Source organism: Castor canadensis, chromosome 9 (assembly GCF_047511655.1).
Source record: "Castor canadensis chromosome 9, mCasCan1.hap1v2, whole genome shotgun sequence".
NCBI classification, from domain to species: Eukaryota; Metazoa; Chordata; class Mammalia; order Rodentia; family Castoridae; genus Castor; species Castor canadensis.
Genome location: NC_133394.1, coordinates 153,217,538 through 153,240,906, shown reverse-complemented (window position 1 = coordinate 153,240,906; position 23,369 = coordinate 153,217,538). Strand labels below are relative to the sequence as shown.

The 23,369-nt window shown below is 42.8% G+C and overlaps 1 protein-coding gene across 6 annotated transcripts in view; it reads left to right on the top strand.

The window, feature by feature from the left end:
• The window catches only part of Htt (huntingtin), a 131,759-nt gene that overhangs the window by 73,802 nt on the left and 34,588 nt on the right, over window positions 1–23,369 (top strand). For all 6 annotated transcript variants that reach the window (XM_074042707.1, XM_074042706.1, XM_074042709.1 and 3 more), the window contains 7 exons: window positions 121–257; window positions 2,043–2,159; window positions 9,437–9,559; window positions 9,803–10,038; window positions 11,050–11,192; window positions 18,252–18,459; window positions 21,607–21,748. In XM_074042707.1, coding sequence (XP_073898808.1) covers window positions 121–257; window positions 2,043–2,159; window positions 9,437–9,559; window positions 9,803–10,038; window positions 11,050–11,192; window positions 18,252–18,459; window positions 21,607–21,748 — 1,106 coding nt within the window. The remainder of the gene's footprint in view (window positions 1–120; window positions 258–2,042; window positions 2,160–9,436; window positions 9,560–9,802; window positions 10,039–11,049; window positions 11,193–18,251; window positions 18,460–21,606; window positions 21,749–23,369) is intronic.

The window sequence follows — 23,369 nt, the reverse complement described above, 5'->3', positions numbered from 1 at the left end:
CATTGGTAATCTTAATGCGTTCCTTACCATAAATCAAGTGCAGGCTAGGGTTTTCTTTATTTCTTGAAACTATGTTGGAGCTGTTGTAAGGCCCTGTTCACTTGCCCTTTGTGCCCACAGCCATACCAGCTCTGCAGCCCATAGTGCATGACCTTTTCGTGTTAAGAGGGACAAATAAAGCTGATGCAGGGAAAGAGCTTGAAACCCAGAAGGAGGTGGTGGTGTCAATGTTGTTGAGACTCATCCAGTACCATCAGGTAAGAGGAAAAAGCATGACAAGCACGAGGACAGTCCCGGACACATCATTGGCTCTGTAGGAGATAGGGGGTCCTGAGTGTATTGCACAGTGGGCGTCACTTTGTACCAGCACTGGGCACTCTAGGGCCTGGGGAGAAGTAAAGATTGGAGATGTAGTAGAGTTGCTTCTTTTAAGCCAGCACTGCCCCAGGCGGCTGCCTGATGCCTGGATGACAGTTATGACATCATTCAAGACACTAAATGTAGCATAGGTCCTTTTTTCAAAACAAGGTCCAAGGGTAATTAATTGATGACATTGATCAAAATAGTAGAACTCTAAAAAATTATAGAAATCTCAAATCTGAAATGATTTAAAGTCTTTTTAAAATTTGCTCCTAACTTGACAGTGTCAGTATCTTTTTCTTTGAGGTCATTTCTGTTTTTTTGTTTTTTGTTTTTTTTCCTTCAAGGTGGAACCAGAATTCAAAAATACTTTGAGGCAAACCGAGTGCAGAAATAGCTCTCTTAATCTTTTTTTCCTGTTTTTTAACTTGTACTATTGCCTATCCCTTACTTCTTTTGTCAGTTCTTTTTCTCTGATATTCTTCAAATCGTTATAAAGATTTACAAAACTTTTCTCATTGAAACAGTACTCTCCTTATGTGTTCTTATTTCGATCAATCCTTGTAATATTAAATACCTAATGATTAAGCCCCATGATTACAATGAAAAGTACAAGTATGATAAAGTGGTGTGAGAGTAAGCAGCTGACTTGACAAGGACAGCAGAGGGCAGTGCCCTGGAGAAGAGTGTATCAACTATGCATGTCCAGCAAGGTCCCAGCCTCATGAACCTGGAAAACTCACGAGGTGAAGGGGTGGTGGCTACGCACATGCTGTACGTGGCCCTTGAACAGAGAAAGCAACTGTGGAATGTGGCAGTTGGGGTAGGCTTTAGAGTCTGTTCCTGAGTATGTGTCTTTTTATAGCAGCTACATTTTATTTTTATTTATTTATTTTTGGCAGTACTAGGGTTTGAACTCAGGCCTCATGCTTGCTAGGCAGGTGCTCTACCACTTTAGCCATTCCTCTAGCCCAAGCAGCTACACTTTAGAGACCAGGGATCAGAAAACCTTTTCTGCAAACCACCAGGTAATAAGCATGGGTAGCTTTGCAGGCCTTATGGTCTCAGTTGCAACAACTCATGTCTGCTGTTGTAGTACAAAAGCATATATGGTCATTATGAACACAGAGGCATTCCCATGTTTCAGTAAAAGTTTGCTTATAACCACAGACAGTTGGCTGGCCACCCTGTTAAAGACCTTTGCCAGGCTGTCAGTATCTCTGTTTAGAAATATAGTTAATAAGCTCATGCTCAGTCCTGCTTGATTCTTGGAAGTGGATTGTCTTCACACAGAGCACAGAAATTAATGTATAAGAGAGTAGTGAGGCATCCACAGGCTGGTGCAGTCAAGGTTATATTTGTGTTTTCCCAAAAGTTAACGTAAGTTTAGTTTTCATTTTGTGCCTTTTCTCTGATCATGAAATTTATAAATGCCATTGAAATAATACTGACTGGGAGTGGTCATAGTGCAGCTCACACGCCCCCTGCAGGAGCCTGCTGGGCCTTTCCCTGCTTTTCCTTCTGCTTTAGTGTGTCAGGGTGAGGACTTTGCAGGTTTCCTTGCTCCTCACTTTGGATCTCCTCTGATGAGGTCCCAGAGTTTTCCAGTTGAGCTGGACTTTAGGAATGGGGAAGCACCCTGGGCTGGAGGGCTTCCTGATTATATGCAAACACTTTTGCAGGTGCTGGAGATGTTCATCCTAGTCCTGCAGCAGTGCCACAAGGAGAATGAAGATAAGTGGAAACGCCTATCTCGGCAGGTCGCTGACATCATCCTGCCCATGTTAGCCAAGCAGCAGGTTTGTCAGCACAGCTCTGCTTTGCTGTCGTGTAGTAATTGTGACGTATTTTGAAGTATATTGGACTCCTTGGGAAAGGGGGCTGGAAAATGGAGTCATACTTTGATAAGTACTTCTTAGTGCTGATCATGGACAGGTAAATGTCTTTATTTCCACAGTAATCACCTCAGGTTGGGATTGTCTCCAAAGAAGTGAGGAAACTAAGGCCCAGAGAGGTTATCAAGGTTCTTCAGCATCACACAGCTCAAGAGTTTGACTCCAGAGCTTGGGTTCTTATCTGTTTTATTATACTGTCTCCTTCATTCTGGTCTGCCAGTATTTTTTTTTTACTCATATGTGCATACAATGCTTGGGTTATTTCTCCCCCCTGCCCCCACACCCTCCCTTACCACCCACTCCACTCCCTCCCCCTCCTCCCCACCCCCTCGATACCCGGCAGAAACTATTTTGCCCTTATCTCTAATTTTGTTGAAGAGAGAGTATACGCAATAATAGGAAGGAACAAGGGTTTTGCTGGTTGAGATAAGGATAGCTATACAGGGAGTTGACTCACATTAATTTCCTGTGCGTGTGTGTTACCTTCTAGGTTAATTCTTTTTTTTTTTTCTTTTATTATTCATATGTGCATACAAGGCTTGGGTCATTTCTCCCCTCTGCCCCCACCCCCTCCCTTACCACCCACTCCGCCCCCTCCCTTTCCTCCCCTACCCCCTCAATACCCAGCAGAAACTATTTTGCCCTTATTTCTAATTTTGTTATAGAGAGAGTATAAGCAATAATAGGAAGGAACAAGGGTTTTTGCTGGTTGAGATAAGGATAGCTATACAGGGAGTTGACTCACATTAATTTCCTGTGCGTGTGTGTTACCTTCTAGGTTAATTCTTTTTGATCTCACCTTTTCTCTAGTTCCTGGTCCCCTTTTCCTATTGGCCTCAGTTGCTTTTAAGGTATCTGCTTTAGTTTCTCTGCGTTATGGGCAACAAATGCTAGCTAATTTTTTAGGTGTCTTACCTATCCTCATATCTCCCTTGTGTGCTCTTGCTTTTATCTTGTGATCAAAGTCTAATCCCCTTGTTCTGTTTGCCCTTGATCTAATGTCCACATATGAGGGAGAACATACGATTTTTGGTCTTTTGGGCCAGGCTAACCTCACTCAGAATGATGTTCTCCAATTCCAGCCATTTACCAGCGAATGATAACACTTCGTTCTACTTCATGGCTGCATAAAATTCCATTGTGTGTAGGTACCACATTTTCTTAATCCATTCGTCAGTGGGGGGCATCTTGGCTGTTTCCATAACTTGGCTATTGCGAATAGTGCTGCAATAAACGTGGGTGTGCAGGTGCCTCTGGAGTAACCTGTGTGACAGTCTTTTGGGTATATCCCCAAGAGTGGTATTGCTGGATCAAATGGTAGATCAATGTCTAGCTTTTTAAGTAGCCTCCAAATTTTTTTCCAGAGTGGTTGTACTAGTTTACATTCCCACCAGCAGTGTAAGAGGGTTCCTTTTTCCCCACATCTTCGCCAACACCTGTTGTTGTTGGTGTTGCTAATGATGGCTATTCTGACAGGGGCAAGGTGGAATCTTAGTGTGGTTTTAATTTGCATTTCCTTTATTGCTAGAGATGGTGAGCATTTTTTCATGTGTTTTCTGGCCATTTGAATTTCTTCTTTTGAGAAAGTTCTGTTTATTTCACTTACCCATTTCTCTATTGGTTTATTAGTTTTGGGAGAATTTAGTTTTTTAGGTTCCCTATATATTCTGGTTATCAGTCCTTTGTCTGATGTGTAGCTGGCAAATATTTTCTCCCACTCTGTGGGTGTTCTCTTCAGTTTAGAGACCATTTCTTTTGATGAGCAGAAGCTTTTTAGTTTTATGAAGTCCCATTTGTCTATGCTATCTCTTAGTTGCTGTGCTGCTGGGGTTCCATTGAGAAAGTTCTTACCTATATCTACTAACTCCAGAGTATTTCCTACTCTTTCCTGTATCAACTTTAGAGTTAATGGTCTGATATTAAGATCCTTGATCCATTTTGAGTTAATCTTGGTATAGGGTGATATACATGGATCTAGTTTCAGTTTTTTGCAGACTGCTAACCAGTTTTCCCAGTAGTTTTTGTTGAAGAGGCTGCTTTTTCTCTATCATATATTTTTAGCGCCTTTGTCAAAGACAAGTTGGTTATAGTTGTGTGGCTTCATATCTGGGTCCTCTATTCTGTTCCACTGGTCTTCATGTCTGTTTTTGTGCCAGTACCATGCTGTTTTTATTGTTATTGCTTTGTAATATAGTTTGAAGTCAGGTATTGTGATACCTCCAGCATTGTTCTTTTGACTGAGTATTGCCTTGGCTATTCGTGGCCTCTTGTGTTTCCATATAAATTTCACAGTAGATTTTTCAATCTCTTTAATGAATGTCATTGGAATTTTGATGGGAATTGCATTAAACATGTAGATTACTTTTGGGAGTATCGACATTTTTACTATGTTGATTCTACCAATCCATGAGCATGGGCGATCTCTCCACTTTCTGTAGTCTTCCTCAATCTCTTTCTTCAGAAGTTTATAGTTTTTCTTGTAGAGGTCATTCACATCTTTTGTTAGGTTTACACCTAGGTATTTGATTTTTTTTGAGGCTATTGTGAATGGAATTGTTTTCATACATTCTTTTTCAGTTTGCTCATTGTTAGTGTATAGAAATGCTAATGATTTTTCTATGTTGATTTTATATCCTGCTACCTTGCTATAGCTATTGATGATGTCTAGGAGCTTCTGAGTAGAGTTTTTTTGGTCTTTAAGGTATAGGATCATGTCGTCTGCAAATAGGGATATTTTGACAGTTTCTTTACCTATTTGTATTCCTTTTATTCCTTCTTCTTGCCTAATTGCTCTGGCTAGGAATTCCAGTACTATGTTGAATAGGAGTGGAGATAGTGGGCATCCTTGTCTAGTTCCTGATTTTAGAGGGAATGGTTTCAGTTTTTCTTCATTAAGTGTAATACTGGCTGTAGGTTTGTCATATATAGCTTTTATAATGTTGAGGTACTTTCCTTCTATTCCTAGTTTTCTTAGAGCTTTTATCATGAAATGGTGTTGGATCTTATCAAAGGCTTTTTCTGCATCTATTGAGATGATCAACTGGTTTTTGTCTTTGCTTCTGTTAATGTGGTTTATTACATTTATTGATTTTCACATGTTGAACCACTCTTGCATTCCTGGGATGAAGCCTACTTGGTCGTGGTGAATAATCTTTTTGATGTGTTGTTTAATTGGGTTTGCCATTATTTTGTTAAGGATTTTTGCATCAATGTTCATTAAGGAGATTGGCCTATAGTTCTCCTTTTTGGAGGTGTCCTTGCCTGGTTTTGGGATAAGTGTAATACTGGCTTCATAAAATGTGTTTGGCAGTTTTCCTTCCCTTTCTATTTCATGGAACAGTTTAAAGAGGGTTGGTATCAGTTCTTTAAAGGTCTGATAGAATTCAGCAGAGAATCCATCAGGTCCTGGACTTTTGTTTTGGGGGAGACTCTTAATTGCTGCTTCAATTTCATTTTGTGTTATAGGTCTATTCAGGTGATTAATTTCCTCTTGGTTCAGTTTTGGATGGTCATATGTATCTAGAAATCTGTCCATTTCTTTAAGATTTTCAAATTTATTTGAATATAGGTTCTCAAAGTAGTCTCTGATGATTTCCTGGACTTCCATGGTGTTTGTTGTTATCTCCCCTTTTGCATTCCTGATTACACTAATTTGGGTTTTTTCTTTCCTCATTTTAGTCAGGTTTGCCAGGGGTCTGTCAATCTTGTTTATTTTTTCAAAGAACCAACTTTTTGTTTCATTAATTCTTTGTATCGTTTTTTGGTTTCTATTTCATTGATTTCAGCTCTTATTTTTATTATTTCTCTCCTTCTATTTGTTTTGGGATTTGCTTGTTCTTATTTTTCTGAGTTTGAAATGTATCATTAGGTTATTGATTTGGGATCTTTCAGTCTTTTTAATATATGCACTCATGGCTATAAACTTTTCTCTCAGGACTGCCTTTGCTGTGTCCCATAGGTTCCGGTAGGTTGTGTTTTCATTTTCATTGACTTCCAGGAACTTTTTAATTTCCTCTTTTATTTCATCAATGACCCATTGTTCATTAAGTAATGAGTTACTCAGTTTCCAGCTGTTTGCATGTTTTTTGTCTTAACTTTTGTTGTTGAGTTCTAGTTTTATTGCATTGTGATCAGATAGTATGCATGGTATAATTTCTATTTTCTTATATTTGCTGAGGCTTGCTTTGTGCCCTAGGATATGATCTATTTTGGACACGGTTCCATGGGCTGCTGAGAAGAATGTATATTGTGTAGAAGTTGGATGAAATGTTCTGTAGACATCAAGTAGGTCCATTTGAACTATTATATATTTTAGATCTTGATTTTTTGTTTGGATGGCCTATCTATTGATGATAATGAGGTGTTAAAGTCTCCCACAACCACTGTGTTGGAGTTAATATATGCTTTTAGATTTTTCAGGGTATGTTTAATGAAATTGGGTGTGTTGACATGGGGTGCATATGGGTTGATAATTATTATTACCTTTTGGTCTATTTCCCCTTTTATTAGTATGGAATATCCTTTTTTATCTCGTTTGATCAATGTAGGTTTGAAGTCTACTTTATCAGAGATAAGTATTGCTACTCCTGCCTGTTTTCGGGGGGCCATTGGCTTGGTAAATCTTCCAGCCTTTCATCCGAAGCCTGTGTTTATTTCTGTCGGTCAGATGGGTCTCCTGTAAGCAACAAATTGTTGGATCTTCCTTTTTAATCCATTTCATCAAATGGTGCCTTTTGATGGGTTAATTAACTCCGTTAACATTAAGTGTTAGTACTGATAGGTAAGTGGTGATTCCTGTCATTTAGTTGTCTTAGTTCTTTGAAGGTTTGATTGTGTGTACCTAAGTAGAGGTTACTGTCTACTTTCTTGCTTTTTCTTTACCTGTAGTTTGGTGCTGCCTGTCCTTTCATGGTTATGTTGGGTTTCACTTTCTGTGTGCAGAATCCTTTGAAGAATCTTTTGTAGTGGTGGCTTTGTGTTCATATATTGTTTCAGTTTCTGCTTATCCTGGAAGACTTTTATTGCTCCATCTATTTTGAATGATAGTTTTGCTGGGTAGAGTATCCTGGGGTTGAAGTTATTTTCATTCAGTGCCCGGAAGATCTCACCCCATGTTCTTCTTGCTGTTAATGTTTCTGTTGAGAAGTCTGCTGTGATTTTGATGGGTTTACCTTTGTATGTTATTTTTTTTTTTCTCTCTTACAGCCTTCAATATTCTTTCCCTAGTTTCTGAACTTGTTGTTTTAATGATAATATGTCGTGGGGTAGTTCTATTTTGATCTGATCTGTTTGGTGTTCTGGAGTCCTCTTGCATCTGTATGGAACTATCTTTCTCTAGATTTGGGAAATTTTCTGTTATTATTTTGTTGAATATATTATGCATTCCTTTTGCTTGCACCTCTTCTCCTTCTTCGATGCCCATGATTCTCAAGTTTGGTCTTTTGATGGAGTCGGTGAGTTCTTCTCACAGGTCTTGAGTTGTTTAATTAATAGTTCTTTGGTTTTTCCTTTAATTACCATTTCATCTTCGAGTTCTGAGATTCTGTCTTCTGTTTGTTCTATTCTGCTGGATTGACCTTCTGTTTTGTTTTCCAATTCTGTTTCATTCTTTTTTCTGAGGTTTTCCATATCCTGGGTCATTTCCTCTTTAATGTTGTCTATTTTTGTCCTGAGTTCATTTATCTCTTTATTAATCGTGTTCTCTGTTTCACTTTGGTGTTTATACAGTGCTTCCATGGTTTCCTTTATTTCTCCTTTTGCTTTTCAGTATTTTTTTTTTTTTAATCTTTAGCTTTCTGGGGGTTTTCCTTATTTTTTAAAGTAGAGTTTGCTGGTAGTTGGTTGTGGGATATGAAGAAGAGGCATGAAGGGTGGCTTCAGAGTACTAACAGAGGTGTCGTGGGTGGGATGTGGAGATTGGGAACAGCAACCCCTGCAGAAGGTCAGAGCCTGGTCTGAGTGATGTGTTTAATGGAGTGAGTTTGGCATTTGGACGTGAGTCTGGAACTGTTGAGAGAGGGTTGGCAGGAGGTAGCAGCTCAGATTGGGTGAGATTGTGATGGACCCAAGGATGCTGAAGAGGGGAGGAGAAGCCCCAGCACCAAGCCCACTGAGTCCAGCTCACATCAGGGAGATACAGAGAAGCCCAAGATGGGTTGCGGGGCAGGGGGCAGGCAGGTGTGAGGTTCCTAAAACCAAGTGTGAGAAAGTACTTTCTTGGGAGAGGGAGGGGGTCAACTGTGCACTGAGAATTTGGCTAGAATTGACAGCATCAGGACATTGGTATGTGATTTCAGAGGAGTAGACAGAGCCAGATTGCAACAGGAGTATGTTCTAAAATGCAGGAAGAGGGGAGTTGGAAAAAGATTTACAATTAGAGGGAACGGGGGAGGGAGGAGAGGAGAGTAGCGTGTTATGTTGTACACATCTATGGAATTACAGTGAAATCCCTTATATTTTGTGCTGATTCAAAGATAAAATAAAACATTTTTTAAAGCAGCATTAGGTTTTGCAGCCAGTTGCCTTGGGAGATCTCCATTGTATTGTGAAGTGAGAAAATATATTTTTAAAATATTCATAATACAGTTATTTTTAAAACAAAGCGAAACCTTGTATGAAAGTGAGTGTATGGATCCAAGGATGTAGGGAGAAAGTTAAGATAGGGATGTAGACCATCTTGTTAATATGCATTACTGACTGGCAGGGTAGGGGTGGTGTCCAGGTAAAGCAAAAGAGAAAGAAGAAATCATGTGTATGATTGTCTACATGTGTGTGGGGTTTGTATGTTCCCTCATGCATGTGGAGAGAGACGGGATCAGTGGATGGTTGCACCCTGATTGATGGTTAAGTCCAGGTGTGCTTTTCAGTCTTTTACAAAAGGTTTGTATTACTTATGTAATGAAAATCTAAGTGAAAAGATTTCTGTTAAAAAAAAATGCAGCTGGGACTAAGGGCATGGCTCATGTGGTAGAGAGCTTGTGAGTTCCATTCCCAGTACCACACAAAAAGAAGAAAACTGCAGCTGATACATTGTTGCCCAGAAAGCTTGCATGGTTTACTACTGAAAACCGCCTTTTAACTGAAGCGATGCTGATGGGGTGTCCTGGAGATATAGAACCTACTGTATGTGAAACTGGCATTATCAGCTTATGTGGCAGTGCTTGTGTTGCTTAACTCCACAGATGCATATTGACTCTCACGAAGCCCTTGGGGTGTTGAATACTCTGTTTGAGATTGTGGCCCCCTCCTCCCTCCGTCCCGTGGATATGCTGTTGAGGAGTATGTTTGTCACTCCAAGCACAATGGTGAGTCTCACCCGATGCACCCATCCCATCCACTCAGATCTGTCGGCCTTGGTCTGTGTGGTAGAGCTTAATAACTGCTTTTTCCACCCTCTCAGCTGATGCTGTGCTGCTTCCCTGGGACACACCTGGAGAAATGAAGTAGTGGTGAAATGAGGGTATTTTATTTCATGAACCTGGCAGCCGGCAAATTCTAATATCTTTTCTTTCTTTAGTTTTGTAAGTTGTATGTTTTCTTTCTTTTAGGCCTCTGTGAGCACTGTTCAGCTGTGGATATCTGGAATCCTCGCCATTCTGAGGGTTCTGATTTCCCAGTCAACCGAAGATATTGTTCTTTCCCGTATTCAGGAGCTCTCCTTCTCTCCATACTTAGTCTCCTGTCCAGTAATTAACAGGCTAAGAGATGGGGTCAGTGATCCAACACTGGGAGAACACAGTGAAGGAAAACAGATGAAGAGCTTGCCAGAAGAAACATTCTCAAGGTTTGCTTTGTGTCTGGACCTGTATGCGATCCATGTCTTTTAGGAAGCCATGTAGTATCTTAGGATCCATAAGTCTAGAACAGTTGCTAGTCTCACTCCAGCTCTGTGAGCTGTGTTGGTGTGTTTTTAGTCCAGTGTCCCTTACCTTGTGACCCTTGCTTCATATCTCTGTCAAGGTCCTGTCACATTCTAGCTCTGTCCTTGTATAAGACTCAACAATAGTGGCTCCCCACAGGCAGGCAGGATTAGCTTGCCTGTATGCAGACAGTAGGACAGCATTGCCAGTAGAGAAGTCTGAAACCTAGGAAAGCCCACTAAAAGTCAGCCTTCTGTTTATTCTCACCATGTGCTCCAGTTCTACACACCATCAGTAATACAGAACCTCTTTCTGCTATGGTGAATGGCACCCACTGTGTATCTGCAGTCAAATCATGTCTTCCCTCCTAGATCATTTGGAAGCTCTTTTAGGGCAGTGGTCACGATTCAGGCATTTAGCACTGCTGCATGGATGAGTAACTACCCGGTTTCAAAGTGTTCACTAAGTTAGCTGCTCAGAGAATTTGCTCCTCCTCACCTCGTGCCTTCAGCTAGCCATCCTCATGTGTTACCTGTCAGTGGAGCCTTATTTGTTTTTCAGATTCCACTGGCAGCCTGTGGCTCTCCCTCTGTTAAGGTGAAGCAAGTGACTAAAACTGAAGCAAGTGCCACATTACATTCCTGTGGTGGATTATTAGCTTATATTTGTGTAATGCTTTATGGTTTGCAAAGCTTTAAAAGAATACCAGATGTCATTTTATGTTAAGAGCCCTTTGAGGGTGGTATAATTACTGCTATTTTGTAAGGGAGGAAGGTGATGTACTGAGAGGGAGGTGCTGATAACGAAACATTCACCTCCACTTTTAGTGTACCTTGCCTGTTTTTTTACTCAACCCAGATTTACTTTGTTTGTTTCACATGTGTAGTTGGCATAAGGGCTCACCTAATTCACTCATCCTTTCCCTCCTTTGGAAGGTTTCTGTTACAACTGGTTGGTGTTCTCTTGGAGGACATCGTCACCAAGCGGCTGAAAGTGGAAGTGAGTGAGCAGCAGCTTACTTTCTACTGCCAGGAGCTAGGCACGCTGCTCATGTGTCTCATCCACATCTTTAAGTCTGGTAGGTGAATCCTGTAGTCCTTGTGGTGCCTCAGTGGCCCCTGCCCAGCACTGCACACTCTTTATGGCATAGGAAGCTCTGCCCTGCTCTGCCTGCTCATTGTGCTACTTGAAAATGTATGTTATGCTGGAGGCATGGCTCAAGTTGTAGAAATGTTTTGTTGATGATACGAGTAAATCTGATAGCATGTGGTCCTATAATTATACTCTTAGGTAACCATCCAAAAGAAGGCACAGCAGAGTAATTGGAAGATATTTGCATTCCACTGATGTCAATTTCACCCCTGGAGGGGCTAGACCTGCCATTCTCTTCTCTGCCAACATGGTCCTGATCAGCCACAACTGGCCGGAGGTTGCTCCCACTGACAGCCTCTGCTATCATATGAGATGCTTTTTTACTCCACTGACACTTTTGCATGGTAGCTCTGGCTGCCAAGCTGCTGTTCTTACCTCCACTGCTAGATCTTCTCTTTTCTTCATGTTACCATCTCTGTCACTCTAGTAGATGAGACTCAAAGGTAGGTAAGGTAGACCACTTGAGAGAAATCTTTACGTGCTGCAGCACCAGAGACAGCACAGGATCATGTCTCCCAGCTGCTTACAAAGTCAGCCAAACAACCTGCGTATATAACCAGAGTAGGGCGTGGCAAGGGTGTCTGCACCCATCGTGACAATCCTTCATGCAAATGAAGGACTGTGTTGGCACCAGTCATAGGTCGTCTGCTGGGTGGAAATGACTGCAGGATCTTTTAGTGTTTACCAAGACTTGTAATAAAAGTCCAATGTAAGCTGCTTATTGGAGCAGTGCCTTCTGGAGCCAGAATTGTGCTTTGGGTTCAAAGTGACCAGTGCTGGCATGAGGGCAGTTTGGCTGCCTGGCTAGCATTCCCTCACTCAAGGAAGTGAAGGCCCTGGGGAAGCGTCTAACAGCTGTCACTTAGGGAGTCAAACCTCCCCAAACCCTAGCATCTCAGCACATTTAAAGGAAAAATCTTACAAGAGGCACTTACAATAAAGGGTTATCATTGAGATTTACAGTGCTTTAGCAGTATTTTACAGTTCTCTAGCAATGTTTAACTTCTGTCCCAGTGTCCCAGGGAGAGGTGGGTTTCTACAATCTTTTTCAATTTTATATGCATACCCTTAGAGTAAAAGGCAGTTCTTTTTTTTCATCCTTCATTCATACAACAAGATTTATAGTCAGACCTGCCACCATGCTGGGCTCTGGGTGTGCTGAGGTCAGAGAAAAACAAGTGTGATTCTTGACTTTGTGGAACTTTACAGTCAGTGGAGAGGGGACAGTACACAAGTACATAACTACAGGTCTTGGTCTTTCTGGAGAAAGTAGGAGCACTACAGTGATAGATAAAAACAGATGAGAATGCAGGGTCTCCTGAGGGGGCCTGTTGAGCTTTGCTGAGCGGGTGGCAGAGCCATCCTTTAGTGCATGCAGGGAGCATGGAGAAAGGACTGTGAAGAGCATGGGTTTAGGCAGAGGTTGGAGAGGTAGGCTGCCTCATGGAGCCATAGAGAAAAAGACATTGTCTGGGCTAGTTTGTTTAATTGCTGTCATCCTTGGCACAGTGACAAGTCAGTTTAATTTTGATAATGGATGGTAGTTTAACGCCATCTTATTAATACTGAATGAGTTTCCATTTTTCTTTTTAAAGCTCTTTTGATTTATGCTTAATTGACAATTGCAGTAAATTTAAAGTCAAGAAAATATTTCTTGTTTATGAATAACAGGTTGGTTTTAGTATGTTTGTTATCTTAATATTTTGTCGTCGATTGGTTTGTGTCCAATACTGATAGAGATGTTTCCTGCTTCCTTTGGACGAGAGCTGGGTATGCTGTGTCCTTCTGTTTATCTAGATGAACTTCTTTGTGGTGCGAGGGCTTGCCCTCCCACTGCTCTAACTTCCTCTACTTTGTTTCCTCAAACATCAGGGGAATATTTTTACTATGCATTGTGGTATTGTCCAGCAGAACTTCCAGCAAACATGAGATGTCTCATGTCTACACTCCTTTAGTTGCCTCTGGCTACATGTGTGACTGGGTATCTAAAATGCAGCTAGTTTGCCTGAGGCACTTTTTAATTTTGTTTAATTTTAATTACCTTAAATAGCTCCACATGGTCAGTGACTCCTCTTCAGATTGAACAGGTACACTGAGAGCAGCACACTCTACTGGAAAAGCCTGGCTTTGTTAGACACACGGGCTTTGTTCCAGTTTCCTTGGATAGTGTTTAGTTGGTGCAGCATTTGTAGATAGGTTGTATGTGTATGTATATAAGTTTTTCTGTTTCTCTCTCCTGTACAGTATGACTCTATTTCTTAAAAAGGTATTAGGTAACAGAATTACTGTATTTGATTGGTCTCAAGATAGGGTTGAAATAAGTCATTTGTATTTTCATAAAAATAAGGTACAGTTAGCATTTAAGATTGGCGGTTTTTATGTATGCATTGCTCAAAGACTGCATTCCACTTGTCCACTGAAAACTGAGACCTTTACATTTTTCCATTTCAGGTGTTACTGTTTAAAAGAGGGATTAGCCTGAAAGTAACTTTGGCCTCTTGTTTTCTGCTACCCCTCTCATTGGGAGAAGGGAAAATTTATCCCAAAATTGTTTGCCTATTTCAGATTCAATCCAGCATCAACAGAGCAGCCAATAAAGATGCTTGTCCTCCAGTTTACAAAACTGAGGGTAACCAATATCTTTTTTTTTTTTGTCAGATGTGTCAGCTTACAAACAGAAACAGGTGGTGGAGCCAGAAGCGTGAGGGTGAAGTTTAGCTGGTTTTAGACCCACAGTTCTGTATTTCCAGGTTCAATCAACTGCCATTGAAAACACTTGGGGGAAAAATTTGTCTATACTGATCATGTACCAGACTTTTTTCTGGTTACTATTCTCTAAATAATACCTCTTTACATAGCCTTTACGTTGTATTAACAATTTTGTAAGTAACATAGAGATGATTTAACATATACAGGAGTATGTTACCATGTTCTGTGAGGGATGTGAGTGTCTGCAGGTTTTGATATTCATGGTGGTTGTGGAGGAGTGTTCCTGGAACCAAACTCCTGGAGACACCGATGGGTGGCTGATTTAGTTTTGTCCATTGTTGGTATGGCCAGATTAAAGCTCTGGCCTGTGGCCCCAAAAAGGTTATCTAACTTTTCCATTTGTGCTTTCCAAACCCATACCCTGTGCCTCCTTCCCACCTGCCATCCAGATGTGCGCCCAGTCATGGGTAACAGGAATTGCTGTGTCTTCCTCTTTGAGTCCCCATAGTGGACCATGGGGATGTGCCATCACCCTTACAGAAGCAGGAGGGGGCAGGATGTGGGTACTGTGTGCTCACCCCTTTCTTTCTAGGCAGAGTTTAAAAGGACCCATGTTTCTACTGTATCCTCCATGTTCAAATACTGGAAGAAAGAAATAGTTCTTTCTACAGCAGTAAAATTGACACTGATTCAGTTTTGTACTTGGGCAAGGATAAGGGCTGCCAGTAACGAGGGTGTCAGGAGCTATGGTATTCTCTCACGAGTATGTGGTATGTGTTACTCATATCATCCTAGTGAATCCTTAGACCATTTCCCCCTTTCTACCAATGAGGGAACTTAGATTCTTCAAGGTAATGTGGTAAAGCCAGGAATGCAAATCCAAGAATCTTTCTTAACCTTGTCCCTTCTGTTACATATCTACTGCTTGGTTGATGATTGTCAGTGTAGTAGCTCACATTTGCAGGGCACTATGTGACAGGTGAGTAGAAACAACCTCAGAGAGACCAGCACGTATGAGCTCCTAAGTGGTGGAGCTCCTGTCTGCTTTGAAGAGGGCATCTTTTACTGCCAGGTGCTACCTCCATCTTCCCTTTCAGTGTTCTGTTAGCTCCCGAAGCACAGGGCTAGAGGGCTGCACACCGCACTCTCCGCTGCTTCTCTTCACTGTTGTTGCCTGCCTCTGGGCCCTTGGCCTCTTTTTTTTTCTCCAGGGCCTCCCTCATCCGCACTGGGCTAACTTCACAATCTTCAAGCCCTGTGTCTTCTTTTGTCTCAGACAGCTGGTCACCTATTCAACACCAGGAACGGAGGCTCCACTGAAAAGCATCTTCTACCCCTTGCCAAGTCCTCAGCATTGTCATGTAGCTGCTGTAAGGAGTGAACATCATCATTTAGTGGCTTCATACAATAGGAAACTGTTGCTTTTCCTTGTAACAGTTCCCCCTCCCAGCCCCCAGCTCACCCGTTCTTTCCTCCGTGTGGGGATTCAGGGACTCAAGCTCCTTTCTGTCCTATAGTTTTGCAGGTCCTAGGCTGCAGCATTTTTTGTGTCTAGTGGGGAAGAGGAGAGGAAGGGAGAGTAGAGATGGCCTCATTGTCTTGGACTGAAAATGACAGATACACCTTTCTCTTTTTAGTCTGGTAGTGGCTGGTCACAGCCCCCATGCCTTACAAGTGGACTGGGAAATGTCCTCCTGGCTTTGCAACTGTGTCCCATTGTGGGGAGCAGTTTGCCAGAGGATGGAAGTAGGTGATCGCATGGTGACGAAATTCAGGGAAGCCCTTGGAAGGACAGGACGAGGCAGGTATCATATGGGGTAGTGGTTGCTTCAGGAGCCAGTTGGAGTTGGGAGCTTTACAGAACCTGTCCCAGCCCTCCTAACATGTCTCACAATGGGTTCAGACTTCACCTCCCCAATAGAAGTTTCCTCACCCACCTTCTGGAGAGAAAAGACTGATCCTTCCTGTGTTTGTTCTATTCCCCTCTTCATCTTAGAACTGACATCCTTTGAACAATCTCCTGCAATGAAGGGAAACTATTTGATCCTTTCCCCAAAGCCAGTCATCATCCTTTTGCCTTCTTCTTCACCATCCCCTGTCTTTTGTTTTGTTTTGTTTTTGTTTTTTGGCTGTATTGGGATTTTAACTCAGGGCTTCATATTTGCTAGGCAGGTGCTCTACTGCTTAAGTCATGTCTCCAACTCTTTTTGCTCTGGTTATTTTGGAGATAGGATCTCACTTTTTGCCCAAGCTGGCCTCAAATCTTGCTGCTTCTGATGGTCCATTTTCTCTGTTCTCATCTATAGCTGTGTGTGTCCTGCCCTCCTTAGTGGAAAGGTCAGCTGTGTCCTTTCTCAGTTGTCATCGACTCTGGACCCACCTCTTTCTTCTGAAGCCTTTTGTCACATGATGTCTTCCATAATCTCCCTGAATTTGTTTTTGCACTGTTTTATGCTCCCCAACCCTTGTATCTCTATTTCCTTCCTCTTGTTCCTGTTTCTTGGTAGATTTCTGTCCCCTGTGAGTCTGGTTATTGCCTTTGGGAATGATTCTTGTAGTTATCCATATAGTTCTGATCACTGTCCTATCCTAGTCTTTCATTTCTGTCCCACTTCTAGATGAGGCACAGGCTGGCCAATATCTCAGACTTTGCTTAATATTGAACTTGTTGCTAGCATAGCTAGCTTCCTCCAGGCCAGTGAGCCAGCCTGACTTACTCCTCTATGCTATTTCATCTCCATCTTGGCTCTTCCTGATAGTGCCCAGTAGCAGTGAGGGCAGCAGTAGTCCAGGTGGGGATTGTTTTCTTGGTTGCAGGCTTTGTGTGAGCCCTATGCTCAGGTTTGCTGTGATCTGTGAGCAGGTGTTATTCTTCATTCCATCTCAGATGAAGAAGCCAAGTAACAGACAGGTGACAGGCACTATGGCGGCAGGCAGTCTGATTGGAGCCTGAATTAGCTCAGTCACCTGGACTGCATCTCTGATCACAGTGTACTGTGACATGCCCAACAAATCTGCACCCATGGCTTGGCCCCAGTGCTCCTTCCATGTAGCAGATACCTCTTCACTGTGTCTGCTGACCCATGAATAGCCCACACATTGATGGAGAGCCACAGAGAAGGGCAGTGCTGGAGTACTGACTGCAAACCAACGTACAGAAACTCCAGGAATCCATGGACAGGCCGAGAGGGACCAGAATCAGCACTGGGACCTCTGAATATCAAGCTTTTTGTTGGTCTTTTTCTCTGTCTCAGGTTGTAGGTTTAATGGATCATGGTATCGTAAGAAGTGTGCAGTCGGCTTTTGGCTTTCACATTTGGGATGTGTTGAAATTTAAATCAGAAATAAGATTTTTGACTCCAACAGTGATGCCAGGAGATGCAGCTATGGAGAAGATTGAGGCCTTGGCTGGACAGTCTCCGTTTCCCTCTGTGTCCCTGCTGTGCTTTGTAAGAATGTCCACGTCTCTGTCTTTGTGAAGCCATGTAGGAAGAAGAGAACAGCACAGCAAGCTGACTCTGTGTTTATCCAAAGAAAGGAACAGTGTGAAATCAAAATTGCTGGAGGGATTGATTCCAGGCCCTGTGAAGGGTGACATGGATAGACTTGGCAGTTTAACTGGGTCGGTCATTAATGAGTGGTGTAGTATGGCCTGCCCAGTCTCTGGATGGTCTGTGGTCAGGAGTGGAGGCCACTGCTGGTTCGTGGTCATCTATGGTCTTCAGGGAGAATGCAGTAGCCCAGCATGATCTGTGCCTTGTCTTCCCCCTCCCTCCCCTCTCTTTCTCCCTCCCTTCCTGGATTCTTACCATGTTTTCCCTTATGCCTCTTGTGGTATTTCTGTCACTCAGTTCTCAGCAAGCCAAGGAGAGGAGCATGATGTAAGCGCTGTCCTGCACTGATTATGACTTGGTTCATGGAGGACCAACTGTGGCCTGCATTGAGTGAACTGCAGCCACCTCCCCTGACAGCTATATTCAGGCTTCAACAGCACATGGCTTGGAGCTCCTGGAGAATGTGGTAGTGCCAGCCAACAGAGGGGGGAAATCAGTGGGGGAGTACAGACATCACTTTCTAGGCTGACCAGAAAAATGAGTACAAGGTCTGTTTCTGCTTAGAAAAGTCAGAGTTTTCTATGTGCAATTACTTTGAACATTAATGGCAGGAAGAATGTTTATCTTTTTTATGTAAAGTCTTTATGTAGCTACCTAGTGTTGAACTGAGACAAGAAGTAAAAACATTTCCCCATAATCGGTTTTACTTTGTTTGGTTCTAGGAATGTTCCGGAGAATCACAGCAGCTGCCAGTAGACTCTTCACCAGCGATGGCTGTGAGGGCAGCTTCTATACCCTGGAGAGCCTGAATGTGCGGGTGCGCTCCATGGTGCCCACACACCCAGCCCTTGTGCTGCTCTGGTGTCAGATCCTGCTGCTTGTCAACCACACCGACCACCGCTGGTGGGCAGAGGTGCAGCAGACGCCCAAGTAGGTGCATGGCTTCCCAAGCCCAGAGCACCCACCCAAGTGCTTGGCCTGAGACGCCCAGTAACTTGAGGTTTGGCTGCTATGAAGTCATTTTCATTTTCCCATTCTTCATGAGGCTTTATAAAACTCTGTCTGCATATTAATCTTTCTTTTATGGGCACTCATTGTAGGAGAAAATGTGGTCTGACTACAGGCATTCAAAGTAAGCAGCTGCTTTTTCAGTATGATTTTCTTTGACAAGTTTTTTGACACTGTTCCATCTTGCCTTTTGCTCTTGTCAAGCTGTCTCTCTCCTGCTAGGTTCTAGGGTTTAAATTGGTTCCACAGCTAGACATGTTGCAATAACTTAATTTCATTACATGTTAAATGTGTTTCTGGTTATTCTTAGATAATGAAGTAATTATTTAGCAATTTTCAAAACTGTTTGGAACTACAAAATTTTTTTATCATTCAGAAAGACTTAAGTTTCTGGTTATGGGTGGCCCCTTTTGCAAAGACTTTAGGTTTAAGCCTCCGTGTGACCAGGTGCTCACTCACTCTGACATCGGAGCATGTTTGGAAGTAAAGCTGTGAGCTATGTCAAGTCCTTGGTGCAGTTTCTGGACAGGTTGAGAGTCATGGCGGGGAGAAGTTCTGGAAGGAATTGAGAACAAATAAGATCAGCTCTTCTGCTTGGTGCAGGGAGGCTGGGGCTCCTGTCAGGCTCTCCAGCTAGACACCCCTGTTGGGGATGTGATTGCCCGTCCACTCTGTGCTTTGTGTAGTAAGATCTGCAAAGAAAAAAATAGATGCTGCTTCCTGCCCTCGTGTAGATCACTCAGCTGAGGGAGACAGACCCGTGACAGCACTTAAATGCTTAGAGGATATCTAGGCTTGTCATAGTAACTGAGTGCTGGAAGAACTGAGACAAGCAGTCAGTGTCCCCAGGCTCTGTGCTTCTTATATGTGTATGTAAACCAGCAGCAACAGCTCATTATGGTAAGACTGGAAGCCACCAGCTCCCCGGGTCCTAGGAGATTGCATTTCATCCGAACCCCTGGTGCTTCTGATGCTGCGGTCTACAGACTGCGCTCTGAGTGGCAGGGGTGCCTCAGCTCCACACACAAACTTCCTTCATACTAGTTCTGTCCTCAAGCCCCACCCCTAGGCCAGCTGACTAGGGAATTTAGGATTTGTGGCCCCAAGAACTTGTGTTTAAATCAGGCTCTTAGGTGAGTCAGTGGATACCAAGATTGAGTCATACTGGGCAAGACTCAGGGAGCAGAGCCTGAGTTAGCTGTAGATGAGGCAAGTCTGGGGGAGACAGGAGAACAGTGAAGGTGAGAAGGCCCCCACAGCTCAACCAGCCCTTGAGCCTTGATTCTCAGCAGTGTTTACACTTTCCCTGTTGGTAGATGGTGGTGAGGGCAAAAGCCATGCTGCAGTTTGTTCAAGAGGGAATGGGGAGATTCAATATGATTTCACCAGACTTTCCTTTTTCCTTCACTGGACAATTAAGCTATTTCTAATTTTCAGGCAGGTCAGCTCCCAAATGAGCACCAGTTTTTAAGCCACACTTGGGAGGTATGGCTTAAGCAGTTGAGCACCTACTTTGCAAATGTGAAGTCCTGAGTTCAAACCCCAGTCCCACAGAAAAAATAAAAGAAAAAAAAAAAAAGCTGTTTCTTAAGCCACACTTGGGTAGCAGGGCTCCAGGAAATCCCCATATGGATTCTACTTCCTCCTCCTTCTTTTCTGGACTCTTGTCACCGTGGATTTACTATTTGCTTTTGATCTGTCTCACCTTGGGTGGACTGTGACTGTCCTACCCCCCCACCACATGTAGATTAGTGTGGCTGTGTCACATATTGGTTGTTTACCATGATTTCATCCTGAGCGCCACAGGTGTAGTTATCCTGGATTTGGAGTGCTCATTTGCCAGCAGCATCTGGCCAAGATTTGTAGGGTGGGGGTGGGCGCTGCACTGCTACAAATTGGAGCTAAATTTGGTTGATCCTCTTAGTGTCTGCTACTGGCATTTGAATTGTAAGTAGAGACTCTACTCTGTCTGTGAGTGGAAGTAACATGGGGTCACCTGAGAAAGGGCTGGACTTCTGTTTGACAGCTTCTTAACTGACTAATGATATACAGTAAAACTCATTTGTGTACCACCCATAGTCAGGTAGCGGACAGTGCCATCATTTCAAGCTTTGTTGCCTTGTGGCCACCCCATGGTAATCACTGGCAAGCCCTGTTCCCCTAGTCCATTTCATAGAAATGGGCTAGAGCTGGACTGTTAAGAGTTTAGCTTTTTGAGTCCAGCTTCCCCTGGAGCACTGGGCTTTAATGTTCAAGTGTGTTGCAGGTACTAGTGGTCTGCCCTTTGGCTTGTTGAACAGGACTTAAGCGTGTGGTTGTCCTGCAGCTTGTTACCTGGTCATGAGTTGAGAAACACAAAATGGCAGTTTAAGAAGTTTTTAAACCATAGAGTGTTTTGTAATAGTCATTTTCTAGATCCTTAGGGGCTGCAGGATTGGCTGATACTTTTCAGAATGTGACCTCTGTTTTCTGTGGGCCTCAGCAGAAGGTTCTGCAGGTTTTTTTCCTGCCCTGGGAAGGACACAGACTCCTGTCAGACCTGAAGCCAGAGGAGCAGTCATTATGTTTTAAGTGTTTGGGCTAGAATTGAGAATCTAAATGTTTATAATCCCCACTATTTAGAAAGAAGAACAGTGAGTGAAAGAACCTCCTTGGTGGGGAAGAAACACTTTTAGACCGTGACCGCACAATAACGTATGTACTGGGGACATGTTTTGTTAGAAAATGATAGCAAAGTATAAAAGCGAGAAGGTTCCTTTCTACAGTTGTCAGTGTGTGAGGCAGATGGGAATTTCAAAAGGAACTGCTACCTCATCAGACATGGCCATTGTGAGTTCTGAAACAGAAGTGCTGATTGGGTATGCAGCTTTGCCCTTTAACCCATGTTCCTTATCATAGCCCAGAAACAGATGACTGAGAGTATGTATTATGTGCACAGCATTCTGATGTAGTAGGTTGAGAATAACTTGTCTGTTTGAGAGCAAGAACCAAGTATCACCATGCTCAGTATTTTGTGCATATGCCCACTGCCATCCCAGACACACCGCTGGTGCATCTCTCTCTCCATAGGAGACACAGTCTCTCCTGCACGAAGTCGCTTAGCCCCCAGAAGACTGGTGAGGACGAGGATTCTGACTCAGCTGCCCAACTTGGAATGTGCAATAGAGAGATAGTGCGAAGAGGGGCCCTCATTCTCTTCTGTGATTATGTTGTAAGTTTGAAAATGCCTATGAGGAGTCAAGGAGGGGGAGGCAAAGGACTGCGTGGATGATGTTTGTGTTTGTGTGAATCCTCTGACAGTGAGGCCACTTGTCATCCACAGGTCCAACAGAGCTAAAAAATAGTGGCATGTTTAATGCCCTCTGATGTATGATTAGACCATACTTGGCACCCCTTCTGCTAAATCCCTAGGTTGGTCTTCAGATCATTTAGTAACTCGTTCAGGAACTGCACCGTGCCAGAGGTGATGCTTGGCTGTTTTGTTAATGTGATTTCAACAACAAGATAAGTGCATTGACTGTAGGTTCTGACTAAATTTTTTCCAGTTAGTGTGTATGGAAGGTGTTAAATGTTGGCTGTTAGATTTTAAAATAGATCTCTATTTGAATGTCTTTTTAAAAATCACTTTTATGGAGTTTTTAACTGTGAAACTAGTATCACCATGTGATTTTTGGTAAACAGGACAAGTAGAGGAAAGCAGAGTCTGTGATTGCACTGATTTAAGGTAACTTGGTGTTAAATTTTGCTTTTTCCCCACCTGTATGAAAGCAGTTTAGACAGTTAAATGGTCTGAATCAGAGAAGGAATCATGCTGGTGGTAGAGTTGCTTAAGTGGTAGTGTGCCTGCCTAACAGGTACCAGGCCCCAAGTTGAAACCCCAATACTGCCGAAAAAAAAGAAAGAAAGAAATTCAAGAATCGGAAACAGACTTCACGTAGTTGGGATAAGGGAATTTTTTACATGGTGATGGCAATCTGCTAATATTGACATTCTCAATGTTAAAATAGTCCTTCCATCTTGTTCTACTTTTGAGAAATAATATATTACATTGCTTTTTTCACAGACATGTAGGAAGAAATAATTTTATGAATTAATACTGCCAAATGATCCCAAACAAAAGATATTAATCATTAACCAGATGCCAAGGAATTAATCAGGTTTTGTTTTCTGCCTAAAAATGTTACGCATTAAGATGAAAAGGCTACAGGCATTTAAAAGTTGTCATTTCTTGTTTCCTTCTAAACCTTAAGTGAAATTTCTTCCATATAATAGAGAGATCAATCTTTTGGATTCAGGAAGTCTATCAAAACTGTGGCAGTGTGGATTTTTTCCCTACTGACCTGTTAGAATGTTGATGAGCACCCTCAGGAGCCAGGCCTGGAGCCTGGGAGGAGGCAGCAGGAGGTGCCGTGATGGGGACCGTTCTTGCTCCCATGCACATGCACTCTGGCCCAGTGACTCTTGAGGGCCATGCTGGGCTGTTCATGCTGCTGCTGCTACCAGGGTCACACCTGGCCTGTGGGCAGGCCATGGATTGACATCTCCATAGGAAGGAGTCTGTGTTCTTTTTGTCCTTCCCCTGATCTTGGACCATTTGCTAGTGTCTCTGGGAGCTGGACATCCTCAGTAGGGCCTTACTTCCCATGGCCTCTTAGCACGCGCATTCAGAGGTAGTGGACTCTAGCTGAACTTCAGACTTCTTGCTTCCTCAGTTATTTGTGTTCAAACAAACACTGTTTTCAATGAGGCAAAGTTTATATTTGGAATTTATCTTCTCCTTCTTACCCTTTCTGGCCTTTCCTCTGGAATTACTATCTGCCTTCTTGCCTTCT